This window comes from Molothrus ater, chromosome 2 (genome assembly GCF_012460135.2).
Source record: "Molothrus ater isolate BHLD 08-10-18 breed brown headed cowbird chromosome 2, BPBGC_Mater_1.1, whole genome shotgun sequence".
Lineage (NCBI taxonomy): Eukaryota > Metazoa > Chordata > Aves > Passeriformes > Icteridae > Molothrus > Molothrus ater.
Genome location: NC_050479.2, coordinates 88,167,753 through 88,183,992, shown reverse-complemented (window position 1 = coordinate 88,183,992; position 16,240 = coordinate 88,167,753). Strand labels below are relative to the sequence as shown.

At 41.2% G+C, this 16,240-nt stretch overlaps 1 protein-coding gene across 4 annotated transcripts in view; it reads right to left on the bottom strand.

Moving 5' to 3' along the window:
- Positions 1-517: 517 nt before the first annotated feature.
- The window catches only part of EPHB6 (EPH receptor B6), a 66,785-nt gene continuing 51,062 nt past the window's right edge, over positions 518-16,240 (bottom strand). For all 4 annotated transcript variants that reach the window (XM_036386998.1, XM_036387014.1, XM_036386990.1 and 1 more), the window contains exons 7-17: positions 12,102-12,226; positions 10,914-11,076; positions 10,026-10,140; positions 7,217-7,272; positions 6,982-7,101; positions 6,334-6,581; positions 5,310-5,525; positions 4,143-4,292; positions 3,800-3,993; positions 2,404-2,559; positions 518-1,360 (exon numbers count right to left, since the gene is read on the bottom strand). In XM_036386998.1, coding sequence (XP_036242891.1) covers positions 1,252-1,360; positions 2,404-2,559; positions 3,800-3,993; positions 4,143-4,292; positions 5,310-5,525; positions 6,334-6,581; positions 6,982-7,101; positions 7,217-7,272; positions 10,026-10,140; positions 10,914-11,076; positions 12,102-12,226 — 1,652 coding nt within the window. In that variant the 3' untranslated portion in view covers positions 518-1,251. The remainder of the gene's footprint in view (positions 1,361-2,403; positions 2,560-3,799; positions 3,994-4,142; positions 4,293-5,309; positions 5,526-6,333; positions 6,582-6,981; positions 7,102-7,216; positions 7,273-10,025; positions 10,141-10,913; positions 11,077-12,101; positions 12,227-16,240) is intronic.

The window sequence follows — 16,240 nt, the reverse complement described above, 5'->3', positions numbered from 1 at the left end:
TTGAAGCAGAGTTTCTCATAAACAGATAATAGTCTGCCTGAAGGGATACATAAACTCTACCATTCTGGTCACTCTCATGTGCCTTGGGATCAACACTGTTGAATCCAAGAACACTGTTTAGCCCTTTTTTAAGGACTGAAGTGACTTATGGGACTGGTACTATTCCCTGATCACTCTTGACAAAACCTTGGAAAGAGTTTCACCTCACTCATTCCAACTGTCATTTTGAAGTTGACTACTGCATGTCTGCATTTCCTTAAAAAAAAAAAAAATCAAACTGTGCCTAATGGCTAGGGTGAGAAAAAGAGGAAGTATTTTTCAGCAGCAAAGAGTTTCAGATTTTTGTCATTCTGCTTTTCATTGTATGGGGTTCAGAAAAAAGCAAAACCCAAGATCTGGGTACTCAGGATTTCCATGTATCACAGGTTATGCCTTTCCATTCCAGGTCACAAGAATGGGCTTGTGAGAACCAGAACCTATTTGTTTCCCCCTTCACTTACAGGTCTTGCAGGATGGATTCTAGGTATCGTTGTTTATTCTGTTGCAGCCCCATAGAGATGGACTGTTACTCACGTCAGCACAAAAGATTAGCAATTCCCATCATGGAGCAGAACCAAGAACTGCACACAAAATAGCATTGAATTTCGATTCTTTACTCTGAACCTGAGTACCAGGTGACATCTGTTTTTGCTTACCACATGCTGTGCACTAGCTGGAACTTCAGTTCCGAACTGAGCTGGCACACCAAGTGATAGCCTGATGCTCATCTCCATCTGAGGAATAATCTTTCACACCACGATGGCACTCTTCTGAAAAAAAAAAGCTAATTTTTTGTTGCCTTTATTATGTCTTTGCAGCTTTGCTGGGCTCTCAGCCATAAATAAAGCCTGCTGATGACTTTGTAAAGTTGTCAGATACCTTTTGTTGGCAGACAATAGGCAACAGGTGCTTGTGATCTGTCCAAGCCATTATTCCATCTCCACCCCATGTTATTACAACCTTCCCTCCCCAAACCCATTCCCAATGTATGACATCAGCCACATGTAATTGTCACCAGTCATTCAGTTCTGCTTTCAAATCACGGCAAGGCTTGGTTTTTGTTCATGGAACAGGACACGTAGTGTGCACTCTCTGGGTGCATTAAGTCTTCAAGTAGCATACTGACATCTTTTCCTTACATTGAAAATCCCTCTGAATTCCCCCAGGACCTTTCCAGAGTTTGAGACTAGTGGAATGAGGATGATGTAAACATCACACTTCAACTGGTTCAAGTTGATTCAAATGGACTCGCATGAGCTGGATGCTGTTTAGAATCTTCTTCTGGTGACCAACGAGGGTGATTCCAATACGCTGGATATCTCTGCAAAGGAACAGAGGACACAGAAGCTGTTAAAATGAACTGCTTGTTCTGAACAGTCTCAGTCCATTTTGCTGTAGATGCAAGTAAACGTGCATGGATATGTGTGTGTGTGTGTCTATCTGTGTCTGAGAAACAGCTGAGGAGGCTTCTGCTTTTGCTTGACAAATGTGTGTGGGTGGAGGGGGTGTTGGCAGAACTTGGTAGGTACAAAAGGAAGCGGTGAAACCGGGCCACAAAAAAGGATGAGAGGGCTGATCTCCTACAGAAAAAAAGAGAGTTGGATTTGTTCAGCCAGAAGAGAAGGCTCCAGAAAGAACTTTCTCAATATATAAAGGGGTCATACAAGAAAGATGGAGAATGACTTCTTACTAGGTGCTGTAGTGACAGGACAAGGGGCAGAGGTTTGAAATCATTGAAAGAAAGAGAGTAGGTTTATACTGAAAATAAGGAAGGGTGGTGGGACACAGAAACAGGTTGCCAGGAGAAGTTGTGGATGTCCAATCCCTGTAAACATTCAAAGTCAGGTTGGACAGTGCTGTGAGCAACATCATCTAGTTAAATGTGTCCCTGCTTATGGCACAGGTGTTGGACTAGATGATCTTTAAAAGTCCCTTCCAACCCAAACCATTCTGTGATTCCAAGAATGTTTGTTTTCCTGGACCCTGTATTTTACGTAACACTGCAATGCAGTATATGGTGGGGCTGGTTCTACACATCTGCTTAAAAGTGGTTGTTATTATCAGTGCTAGCTGTCATGAACACTCTGATATAAACAGGCTCTCTGCAACACTGACAATACATTTTCTGATGCACATTGGATCAGAATTGCTACTTATAGATACAGATTACAAGTGTATCACAGCATGGGTGCTGTCCAGAGGCCCTAGTAATATGCAAGGAACAGTAGTAGCTACTTTGCTTGGGCTTCCCTCTCCTTTTCCATGTGTATGTATTTTCCATATAGCAAATTTCTCAGACTGCTTTCACCTTCTGCATGGAAAACTTAGTGTCTGGTATGTGCTGTCCTCTGCTCTGTTACTTACTCCAGAGTCATGCGTGATATGACATCAAATGTAGCCAGACCAGCCTGGTCAAAATTCTCCTTGTAGCGACCCATCTTGATAGCATCCAACCACTCGTGGGCATTGCTAAGGGAAGGGAAATCTGGAGGACAGTTGCTCAGGAGAGGCTGAGATGGTCTGCAAAAGAGGCAGGTTCTAAAATCCAAGTTATTGGCATCAGCTGAGCACACTAGCAAAATAAGAATAATGAGAGGGAGAGAATGCAGCCTCCAAAGAGGACAGAATGAAGAACAATAACATTTGTTCTTCATGCCCTGGCTCCTGAAATCCCACCTTGATGTGCTGTTTTTAGACTTCCAGTGTCCCTTTTTCTGCCTGAAAACAATCAACCAACCCAAGAAATTGATTCTCCCTTCCCACTGCCTGTATTTTCTCAGACACATGCTCTTCTTGTTGCCCAAGATCCTTCCACATTTTCTTGGTATAGACCTATTAGCTGGGCAATGAACTGCAGTGAGGAGGTGAAAGAGACCATATATACCTTTTTACCTTTGTGACTAGGTCTCTCTCTCCTAAATGTTCTCTTTTGGTCAGATAGTGACCTATGACACAATGAGTGCGTTATTTCAGCTCCAACACCCATCAGATAAAAGACTTTCACTAAAAGGCTGAAGAGATTACTGTTTACATATGGTATTTGCTCTTTTCCTCATCATATGAACCTGTCCCAGAGCTTTAACACTCTTTAGGTGCTGTTTTTAGTAAACTGGGCATCACTAGATACTTTTCCCCTTCCCCAGATGTGGAGTACATTCCACTGATACAAGATTTATAACCACAGGGAAAACCCCTCCAGGCCAGCAGGATGTAATTTCGTCATCAGCCCAGCAGCCAACTAACCTTGGCACCATTTATCCCTCCAGAGACTTCTTCTTTACTGACCTCCAGCCTCTTGTTCCATCAGACTGCAAAATGCAGTTGGGAAAATATGGGATGTAAGCTGCAGTTCTAATTATTCCCATGTAGAGACTTCCTTCCCTCCATAAGCTAAGGTCTTCTTTTTCTTCATCATCTCTTGTGCTCACATAATATGGTGTGATCACAGAATATCTCATGCTGCTGCACCCAGATGTGTCCCTCCCTTCATTTCCTATGATCCCTCAGTCATTTATCCTCAGTGCAACTCATTGAGACTTTTCTCCTGTCACATTCAGCACTCAGAGCTCCCCATTAACTGAATCAGGATATACAGTTCTTCCAACTTGCCTCCTCTCTTTTTTTCCACTTCCTGTTTGTTCCCAATCTCAAATGACTGGGTTAGGGAAAAAAATTATATAGCCTGATTTCTGGCTTCCCTTTCCTCATGACGCCTACTGAGAGACAAGTCCTGTTATTTTGCATTAAATCTCCATCTCACCTGCTGGTCCCAGTGCCAATGGCTTTGAGGGCCGATGGCTTGCGAATCATTTTATCCAGGGCACTGACTATTTGCTCAAATTTGGGTCTCTGGACCCTCTCCTTCTGCCAGCAGTCAAGCATCAGCAGGTGCAAAACAGTTGGGCAGTCTGGGGGTGGTGGCAAGCGATAGTCCTGGTCAATGGCATTAATTACCTGCAGGAAAAGAAGAACAAAGCTTTATCACAACTGGGAAAATAAAAAAACAAAAGAGCTTCAATCACTTGGTGTGTGTGGCTTTTTTCTGCTTGAACTGATACAGGACAGAGAGGCAGAAGTAAATCCTCACCACTTCCAAAACTTACATCCTGATTGGACATGTCCCAGTAAGGCCTCTCACCATAGGACATCACCTCCCACATGACAATGCCATAGCTCCAGACATCACTGGAGGAGGTGAACTTGCGGTACTGGATGGCTTCAGGGGCAGTCCAGCGGATGGGGATTTTGCAGCCCTGGCAAGCAGACAGAAAGCAACCAGAATGTAGTGAGTAAGGACTGCTTGCGAAAACAACATCACTGAAACAATCAGATGTTAGCAGCATAACACAGCCTGGAGCACGAAGTGACAGTCCCATTGATTCGGTCTTGGAAACGTTGCTGGTTTTAATTCATACTATGTTCAAGGTTTCCACCTTGTTTTGCTGACAAGTATAAATGAAAAGAGAGAATCATGCCTCCATGATGCTACAAATTCCATGATTTTATACTTTCACAGCTTTACTTCGCAGCATTTGAAAGTGGCATATAGCAGAATCCTCCTGAGTCACAATCATTTGGAAATCTAAAACCATTTAAATAATGCCAAACTGCAGCACTTAGGGACAGATACACTGAGTAGCTAGCATTAACTCATTTCCCTTTCCATCTTGACCTCTCTAACTGCAGGTATGACCTGTAAGATTAAATACCATTCAGGTGCTGGTTCTTCAAAATGCACAGATCTAAAAATTGTTCCACTTTTCAGTGACTGAATTCTTCATCCCCTTCTTTTTCAATCCACCTGTCATACTCCCACACATTTTGTAGTATGTGTGACAGGTGTCACAACTTCATAGGCAATAAGCTCATTTGATGGTTGGTTGTAAGCCCATAAATACACTTAGGTCATTTATCTTTTCTGTAGGAAAAAGCCCAACTCTTTCTTCAAAGAGTGGTAGTACAGGATTGTAATCTCTCCTTCGGTCCTTTATCCTTCCTATAAAAAGCTAATGAAAGGGGGAAGATAATAGCTACATCAGGCTGTGAAGTTTGACCTATTCACCATCATGCCACAAAGAACAGCACTGAGACTTCACATGGCAGAGTGGCTCAGGTATTCAGTTATTTTTCATTTTTACTGCTTTAGAACAAATAGCCCACAAGACAGAAGGCTCCATACTTCTTTATGGTCTTAAGAGGGTACACCAAACGGAGGAACACAGGAAAAATTCTGTCAGCACTACACAACTCCCACCACAGCAGTGACTCACCAGACCCCCAGTGTAGGTGGGATTGGAAGCGTCATCCTCCAGGAAGCGGGACAACCCAAAGTCTGACACCTTGCACACCAGGTTACTGTTGACCAAGATGTTTCGTGCTGCCAGGTCACGATGCACGTAGTTCATGTCTGACAGGTAGCGCATGCCGGCTGCAATCCCCCGCAGCATTCCCACCAGCTGCAGCACACTGAACTGCCCTTCCTTCTGCTGCAAGGGACGAGGCAAACACAGGCTCTCATGGCCACAGAACATCAGGCCAACAGGGGAGACTAACAAAGAGCAAGGTAACAACGTGGATGTATGAAATTAGAGAACACACAATCTTAGTTTCAGCCCTAATCTGAAGGTTCAACGACAACAAATGATAAAGGAGGGTGGACTTAAAGCAATGAACCTCAAATAAAATCAGACATTGGTGAACTTTTCCTAAAGACAAACCTCCTCTTTGGGTCACATCCCCCTTTAGCATCCTACACCTAACCTCACTAACTACTAAGATGGCTAAATGAATGTGTGCAGACAAATCTGCTTGTACTAAGATCTTTAGAATGGTTTCTATGCAGCTCTACTCAATGTGCTCTCCAAATTGTACCTGCCAAAGCATTTCTGGCTGAATGAGCACATGAATCAATAAAAAAGGAGAACTGAAGCAGCTATACTACATAGATTGTCCGTATTTGTGTTTCATTACTAGAAAACTTGAAATCCAAAAATAACTGCAAGTTTCATTACTTCATCACAATGTTAAAACTAGAAAATATTCTGTGAAATAAAGTCTGAAAAATGTTACTACAAACAAAAATTTGGAACATGTACATAAGCAACTGAAAGGGTGTGTGTACAAAGATTTGGTAACACTTACTGTGGCTATTTGCTATAATTTCTATTGCACCTGAAGAGGGCAACTGAGAACTTAAGGAGACAAGAGTGAAGAAGGACGACAGGCAAAATTATCAGGCCTGAGACTGGCACACAGTAAGATGAAGAGGTTAATGGTTGTGGGAGACTGTGGTACCCTGAGGAAGGAATCCAGTGATCCATTCTCCATGAACTCTGTGACAATCATGACTGGTCGGCTCTTGGTGACCACCCCCTCCAGGTGGATGACATTGGGATGCTCAAACTGCCCCATGATGCTGGCCTCGCTCAGGAACTCCCGCCGCTGCTCCTCTGTGTAACCTGACTTCAAGGTCTTAATAGCTACCATGTATTCACGCTTCCCTGGGTGTTTCAGGCGCCCAAAGCACACCTCTCCAAACTCTCCTGTCAGGGAGGGAAGAAACACACCTCAAGTAAGGAAACACAGCAATGGATTTTAGTCAGATGTACTAAAGCATTCTACTTGGATGACTTTGGGCAATGCATACAAATGAGGTTATGGGACTGTTTAGATTAAGACAAAATTTTTGGTGAAGGTTGGAGACCATTACATCTTTGGTGTTCAAATGAGGAGTTTTGAGTCTTCAAAGGGTGTTTTAAATTTGGCTTCGAGCCAGCATCTAAGTGTTAGTAGGTTAAAATGAATTTTGGTAAAAATGAAGGTTTAGATATCCTGAGACACTTGATGTACCATGGATCCATGGGTCCACTTCAGGCCAGTAGTGTGCCAGGTCTCAAGGTGAACAAGTAGGCACTTTAAATACTCTGCAGATTCTCACACTACCTGATCCAATGACCTCCTCAATCTTGATGAGGGACACATCAATCTCCTTGGCAAATTCTCGAATGGCTTCATTGGGATCTTCATAGGTTGAAGGATCAATGTAGTACTTTACTCCAAGTCCTGCAGTGGGGGAAACAGCCCAAAACATCACCAGGATCAAACCCTGAGACACACAGGTATTAATGAGTCCTGAAAAGAGACAGGCCCTTGCCATCTGTTGCTCAAACACACTTACCTCGTGCACCGATATACTGCTGCAGGCGGTCTGTGTATGGGGTCTCTCGCCTTTTACTGCAGGACACAAAGGAAAGGAAAGTCAAAACACACACAAGAGTCTCTCATCAGATGCTGGGGTAGGCTTCTCAGTGCAAGGCTCAGAGAATCCTTGAAATTAGGGGTAGAAGATAGATGTTAAGATCCTGCCCATCTCCTGGTAACCAGTGCATGCTTGTTTTCTATGTGGTGGCTTTTACACCACTGTTGGCACCCCCCACATTAGAAATGACAAATGATAGGGCTTTCAACACTATCCTGAAAAAGAATATTACAGTTTAACTTTACTGCCTTGGAAGTTTTATTGCTATTCAGGCTAAATTTGCATTTTAATTTAATTTAATTACAACAAATTATTCTTCTCAATTATAACGTATGCCTTCTTCTGTGATGCCTTTTAAGTTCTTCAAAAACATTCGAAGAGTCATTTACTCTAATGCTTAATATGTATAGATCTCCCCCAATTATTTTTCCTCCTGGCTTTGTTTAACAGCATTTACTTTGGCCATTCTATTCATAAGTATGGTACCCAAACAAACCACACAGACCCAAACAGATGGAAATCTGTTCCTTGATGTGACTTTTGCATGTGCAGGTCAAAACAGGTATGGTCTTTATTATTGTAGGTTTATTGCATATATGCATCTAATTTCCAGTACGCATAGATCCTTCTCAGCACAGGCATTTCTCAGATTTCATTCTCCTTCTGAATGTGTATGATTCAATCATTTATTTCCCACAAAATCTAATTATTTTAGAAGTTTCATTCTATTCTTTGTTGGCACTAAATCTATTTGCCATTTTCAAGCTACTTCCTTTGTTCCAAGCAGTGCTCATTTTTTTAAAAAAAAAGGACGTTTCATGCTAGTTTCCAATCATCCTATTAATTAGATCAGACTCTAAATCAAACCCTACAGTATCCTGCAGTATCCCTGCTGTCTGCATGGATTTGTGTCAACTCATGTTTTGCTGTTTCAGCATGAGACCTTTTAGCTGCTGATTCAATTAGCATTTGAAGGCAAAGTATCATGAAACATTATGTTACTTTTCTTCATGAACATAAGTAATTCTGACATTCTAACAGCTAACTGTATTATTCTTACTTGTCAGACTTATCTCTTTAAATTCTGCTTTCAAATCCACAGACAGTTTTAACTTCAAAATTTTTTCTCTTGTGCAAAGAAATCAGCTTTGCTGGGAGCCTACACCTAAGAGCTCTAACTCCGTTGTTGAACCTGAAAGTCAGGTCTACAATAATGTTTTTTATAGATTACCTAACAAATTAATTGTTTTCCATATAAAAAGCCAACAAAACAATTAGCTAGAATAGATGTTTCACAGTGCATATTGCCTGAAAAATGTGTACCAACAATTTACAAAAACAAGTTAAAGTCATAGCATTTGACTCTACATATGTTCAACCCTTTAAGGAACTACTCATTTCATCTGGTGTTCCTCATTTTCTGCATCTTCAAACTTTTCTTATCAAGGACAAATTTAAAATAGAAATTTGGTATCTCCACTTTTTGTGAAAAGCTGTCTATTAACTGTACATAATTCTTTAAGTATGAATGAACGTATTATTTATGATATTTCCTCATATGTATATTTACAAATGCCATTAATGTCTCTCCCCAACACAGTTTTGGTAATATTAACTGATTCTGGGTTTGGTTTATATTTTTTAGAAAAATATATGCTTTATTGAGTTATGCACATAATATCACATTTCCAGCTGGAACAAAAAATTGCATTTTTAACAGTTCAAAGCAACAAAAGGAGGCAACATTTAAAATATAACAATATGTGATAATTCTTTCCAGAAAGAAAAATATTAAAAGAGAATATACAAAAGAGGAGAAAACAAATCTCGAAAAGGGTAGAGAACAAAAAAGACATCATTAAAACTAGATGTCACTTTCTAAAGTTAAGTAGTTTATACATTTTTTTTTTAGGTCAGCAGAAAAAGCTAAAAAGTCCCTCTTGTGCAGAGGCACAGTAGAGCAAAGACACAGAAATCCATTACTGACAATCTAGGGGATTAAGTTCAAACCTCAGTAAATTCAAGGAGCAGGTAATGACTGTTTCTTTTCTTCAAATAACAAAACCCCCATTGTTTACTTTTGTACCTCTATAAAAATAGCAACCCTCACCTTTTTCTCTTTAAAATTTCTGTCCTTTTTCTTTTTTCTTTTTTCTGTAACAGATTATCTTGACAATCTTTTATATGCCCCTTTTTCTTTTCAAAATGGAAAGTGGTATTTGCTTTCTTTAACCTGCATTTTATGAGCTAGTGTTCCATGGAAACATTTGGGTTGAATAGATTTTATTCTTCAGCAAATGAGCCCTTGTCTTTTGGTCCTTGGTGAAAGGGTATTTATCACCTTCTAAATAACTGGATATGCATACTTATTCCACCAGTCCTTCTCCACTACATTGTTTCATTCTCCACTTGCTTGCCTAAATTGCAAATTACAGTCCCTCCTTCACATCGATGCATTTAAATACCTTCTGAGTAACAGCTTTGAAATGCTTTCCTTGTGTTCATATTGCTAACTAGCCAAATATCAGCTAAGTACATGAGTGGTTTACCAAAGGAGAGGCTCCTCAGATAGGAGTAATGGGGCAGGATCTTTCCTTAATTAGAGAATGGCATCTCAAGGACATCTGGATAAATGCAGATCAGGCTGTTTCCCTTGGGACGGGGTTATGTTGCAGGGATAAGGAAGTTCCACTGTCTGAAGTGCACATGAGCATGTCAAGGAATTCACCTCTTGAAGATGATGGCAAGGATGGCAATGGCAGCAATTACCAAGAAGGCCAGACCCCCGAGCGCTGAGCCCACGATCAGCGGCAGTCGGTCCTGCACCATCTCCGAGCGCTCCCCTGCCAAGGAAAACACACACACACACACGGATGCAGAGGACAGGAACTGTGCAGAGTTTCCCTTCTGCTCACCAAGACGTCTCTCATAATTCCAGCCCTACCAGCCCTTTGCTCCCCCGTCACTGTGCTTCTCCAGCACTCTCTTTCCTACATCTGGAAAGCCAGTGTTCCCTCTGAAATCACTTTCTCTCTCTTCCCTGGTCCACTGACAGCTGACAAGGCACTTAAGCACAGGCTAGCTCTACACCTGGGCTGTATCCCACTGTCCCCTATTAATGTAGCTTGTCAATACCTTTGATCCATACCAAAAAGATGGTGATCCTCCTGGAAGGCAAGCTCCTGCACATATGCCTGTGTCCAATCTACCTTTGTGTCCTGTGTCCCACCTGTCTTTTAGACATTCACAGAGTTTTCAGCTGTAAGATGTCCCCGTGACAGCTGAGGGCCAAACTACAGCAGTATATAGTGCTATGTACTGCCACATCTCCCTAAAGAGATTTTTACTGGCACACTGCACCTGCTGGTCAGAAGCACAGAGGCAACAAAGAGCAGGGCTGGGGAGTATGGCAGTAGCATAAACAATACCCTCTGACAACATGAAGCTTCTCTGAGTGAACAAATTTACATATCCAAATTATTATAAACAGAAATACAAGTTGAGTAGGAGTGTCTGGTAGCAGACCTCCAGGGGATAAGCCAATACACTCAGGGACACAGGCAAGTGGAAGGTGATCATGTGCAGACCTGAAATGGCACAAAAAGGCAGCACTTACCTCCTGTTAAAGTCTGGAAATACATCTTCCCACTGTAAGGGCCGTAGCCGACTGCTGTCCTAGCGCGCACTTGGAAGGCATAGATCTTCCCTGGGCTCAGACTTGATATCGTGGCCATGTTGGTCTCACTAGTTAAGGTCAAGGAATTATCCTCATCTTCTGCCTGTGAATGTCAATGACCAAAAAGGAATGTGAAACTTCTGCCTACACTGCTCACTCTCCTCATCAAGGCATGACAGTTTCCATGTCAACCCAATATTCTTTGAACCTTTACAGAGCCTCCCAACAACAGCTGCTATTCCAGACCTTACTTCCTCTCACACTACTCATTCCTCACTGCTGCTTTTCATTCCCCCAGGCCTGGGCTTCCCACAAAGCTCTGCTAAAGACTCTCAATCTAAACAAAAATGAAAGACAAAACTTTGTCCTGTGGTTCACTTTCTATAAACTCCAAACTCGTGTACTCTCCTAGGAGAATTCAGAGCAAGAACACATGTAAAGCTGTATCCAGGAAGCTGCTATACATGCTATCACAAATAGCAGTTCTTTTTGCCACTAAAAAATAGTAGCCCTGCAAAATCCTGCAGAAGTATTTCTGTGAAAGACCAGTAATATGGAATGGGAGTTTGTCTGAACAGCTCCACACATCTCTTCCCCTCAAGTCAGATGGATTAGGAGTCACAAGACATTAGAATGGAGGATAAATTTGTATTTGCCACCCTGTAATTCCAGCACACAAAGAGGTATTTGCCACTTAGCGAATGAAAGAGGGCATTTCTTCTCATAAAATTTCTTAGAGATGTCTGTCCAGGCATAAATGAGGACACGAGACTTCTCTTCATAAATGAATGACAGACTTGCAATGAATTCAATTCCAGTAAATATATTTAGAAACTTCAGCTCCTTCCACTGTTACCAGTGTCAGCTGATACTAAACTTATTGTTAGCTGCAGCTTTTAAGCTTAAACAAGTGTCTTCTTTTTTCTTAAAATCTGTCTTGTCCCTAGATGTTTCCAAGTTGGGAAATGCAGATGGACTGATGCCAGAGGACATGTATATCACAAACTTCTGGTATTACTAAAGTTTGTTCCTTCCTTGTAACTGAAATTTTTTTTTTCCTACCTTGTTCATTCTGATGCAGGGGTGCATCACCCAGACAGAAAGTGCTCAGTATCCCTTTTTGCTCACCTTGTCAAAATAGCGTAGCTGGTAATCCAGGATGACCCCATTGGGCTGGTCTGGCTGAGGCCACGACAGTGTGATGCTGTTGGTAGTACGACTCACCTGATGCATCATAGGCACAGCAGAGGGGACTGGAATAAAAGACAAAAAGGAGAGATTGCAAAGGGATAAGCTTAAAAATTAACTGTATTTGAAAGTCCTTAGGATGAGTTAATAAGTTAGGCCAGCTCTTCCCTTAATTTTCCTCAATTTGCATTATGAAATACTTTGTAAAATAACCAGAAGAAATCCAGGCATAATATTACTCCGCTGGGGGATAAAGTCATTGACAACTCAGACTGAAAGCAAGTGAAGAAATACACATCCAACTGATTATGCAGCACAGGAGTTGAGAAATTATCTATATATTAGCTGGAATATAATTCTGATCTTCAAATGTGCAATTTTTATGTGCAAGATGAGAAGGTGCTCCACGCCACTGCCTTAAGATCACTCTTGGACAAAGAATACGACAGTGGTCAAAACAAACGCAGAGCACATTACTTCTCTTCTGCTCCTCCCCCAGACTGTAATTCTTTTCCTGGGGGAAAAAAATCAAGTACAGGCTACCAGAGTAATGGAGGCCTTGTGTATGAAACATGTACATATACATGTTTCATATACATAAATGGAAAATCTAAAGAATGGAAATCCACTTCTACCAAAACCATTCATAAACCCATCTGCACACACATGCACACTCTACAGGTTCGTGCAAAAGCTGAGAGTGTAAGAGTTTCATCTTGGGAAGAGATTTCCAAGCAAAAATTTCAGGATAATTTCAAAGGATCCAGTTGTTTTTCCACAAAGCTCTTCTCAAGTTTTGCTTTCTCTCTGCAAAGAAAATGTCATGCTGACAAGAAACCTATAGGTAAGCAGCTAGGGTATCCTCATTTTCCTAATGGATGCAACATTTTCAGCAACATTTAAATTTTCCAGAAAAAACATGCCAATGAAAAGTTGCCACCAAACCCCACTGGTTTTAGAAAATAGACATAAACTTCCTTGATGTGAAGAATGAAGCAGAGACATTTGGCAAATGATCAAAACCTGCAGAATAGCATTTTCTTCCCTCATTAATTGTGAAAAAGATAAAAGGATTGTTTTTAATAACAAGATAAAATTATTCTGAAAAGCATATTTCAGATGGGCTTCAAACAGCTCAGGCAAGTGGGAACTAATTTAAAAATGTAAATGAAACAAAGTAAGAGTCTAAGCAATAAAATACTTTCACTCCTTGTTACTCCTTTTATTTTTTACCATTGCTCGTCCTTCAAACAAGATTACACAACTACCTCACCTGCCAATGAGAATGTTGTGACAAGAATGGAAGAGAGCAACAATTAACCAAGACCATATGTAGCATTTAGGATGCAAATGAATAACACTGTATTAAAATGTCAGGAGGTAACTGGTCAGCTAACATTTGACCAAGACAGATTCTGCTATATTTAATGTTCCAAAAGTTTAACTCTCTTCCACTGAGACACAAAGCAAACACACAGGAGAGGCACAAACCTAAATGCAGAGCTACATTGCCAGGGAACAGTCCACTTCCTTCTATGATTTTACAGAATGATTAGAGTTAAATCTCCCCACAATTCCTCTCCCTCCCTGCTCTAAAAGTTATTCTTCTCTTGTTTCTCATTTCTTCCTGATCCCAAATTTTTCCCCTACCTGGAAGAATTAATCAACCAAGAAATAACAAAAACATCACTCAAGTGTATCTCTTGACCACGTGCCACAGCATTCTAGAAAGTTCCTATTATCCAGATAAGTCCCTCACTTAGGGTAATCAGATGGTGGCGGGGGGGGGGAGGCAACCAGGATACTGCAGTCTGTTGTATTAAAAATAGTAATTTTAGCGATTTGCACCTAATAAGCAGACACTACTTAGAGCAAAAGCCATTAAAAACTCTCAGAAATAAAACCAGCTATGAATCACTGCAAGGCAGACTGTCTTTAAGCTGTCTCTCTGAGACATAGTTTAGATTTTGATACATGTATGCCTCCCTTTTAAGGACCTAAAAAATTATGAAACACTGGCCAGGGAGCTCTTCCATCACTTGAATGAAAAGAGATAGCAAGATATCACTTTTGAAAATTTCATACTAACATGGTATGAATATCAATACTAAGGTGATGTGCAAGGCAAACATAATTGTTGGTGGAGTAAGTATATATTTCCTGTCAGAGGTTATTCTCTCAGTATTAATACATTAGGAAATATAAAGTTCAAGATTTTATGCCTATGGACATTCAAAGTTCCACAGAAGTGCTAGGTGAGTATTTTCCCTTGTTTCCATGTTAACTTTTAAAAATGTTTATAACAGAACTTTGCTTTCCAAACTTTCTCTTGTATACACAAATGTGTTCAGGTCTATATTGATTTGTCAGTTTTATTCTTTTCTTTTCACATGAGGTTTATAGACATAGACATGTTAGGTCCCTGTCTAATGGCACCTGAAATCACAGTGCCTGATTCAATCCAATCTGGACAGTTGGACTAGATGACCACTATAGGTTCATTTCCAAGTATTCTATGCTATGCTATGCTATGCTATGCTATGCTATGCTATGCTATTCTATTCTCTGAGAGCAAAAAACATGCTATGAGATCAGATCTTTAATTAAGACTGAAAAAGCAGTTCTCATTGTATGTAATTTAAATAATAGCAAATGTAAGGAAAATTCTTGCCCACATAAACTCAGTTAAAGCTGCAAAGAAATCCAAACACCAGTTAAGTACAACTATATTTTTGTGGGCTGTCAGTTGCAGGACGAATTTTTTCCTGTCAGCAGACACGTGCCTGCAAGACTAAAAATCCAACAGACTAGGTAAGTTAGGAATGTGAAGGAAGTGCAGACTCATCTAACAATACATGGCAATCCCCACTTCTGCAGAGCACAGCCAAGTGCTATTCTCAGCAGACCACGAGCACTTCTGGCATGTGACATTCAGTCCATATTACATTTCATGAAGACACGCTGGGAGAGCCAATGTGACCCCTTTGTGGTTCTGCCTGGAGGAGTCCCATGGGATAATGCCCTGGAGGAAAGAGTGGCTCAAAAAAGCTAGTTCATGTGCAAGGATTACTTCTTCCAAGTGCAAAAGCATTCCATCCCAGCAAGCACAAATTCAGGCAAAAAATGCCAACAGGCTTGCATGTTTGAACAAGGAGCTCCTACCTAAACTCAGACACAGAAAGGAAGTACACGGAGGGTGGAAGCACAGACAGGTAGCCTGAGAGGAACATAGAGGCACCGTCCAAACACGTAGACACATGGCTAGGAAAGCCAGAGCCCACCTGGAATCACATCTGGCTCTCTATGTCAAAAGCAAGAAGGGTTTCTCTTAAGTACAGAGCTGGTTGAAGAAAGAGGGAAAATGTGGGCCAGCTGCTGGGTGGTGCAGGGTCCTGGTGATCAGTCTTCACTAGCAAGCCTTGCCTTTAGGAACACCAGGCTGTGCAGACCTTGGGGAAGTCTGCAGCCAGGAAGATTTTCCTCATGCCAGATCAGGTGACTGAATATTTAGGCAAACTACTGCATTCCATGGACCCTGATGGGATGCATCCTTTGGGCTGATGTCATTTTGAGAGCACTCTTGATAACAGAATCATCTTTGTGACTGTGAGAAGTGCCTGAGGACTAGTGGAAAACAAATGTCACTCCTCTCCTCAATAAGGGAAGGAAAGAGGATACAGGGATATGCAGGCAGCTAAGCCTCACCTTCATCCAAAGGGATTGTTGAGCCTCCAACCCTGGCAATATTCATAGGTGTTCTGGATGTGGTCAGGGGCAATTTGCTTGAGGTGACCCTGATGAGCAGACAGGTTGGAGAATATCTTCTCCAGAGGTATCTTCCACGCTTAGCCATTTTCTGATTCTGAGGAGACCCTCATTTAGCAGTACTAACTAGATACCCATGGAGTACAAGAGGAGATCAGACACCTGGCTCATGGGTCATCACTCCACAAGCATTAAAACTAAATCCTGCCAAGACCTGTGCATTATATCTGTGCATTATATATTATATCTATACATAATATATAATATATTATATATTATATTTGTGTTTTCTTCCCCTTCCATCTTGCTCCAAA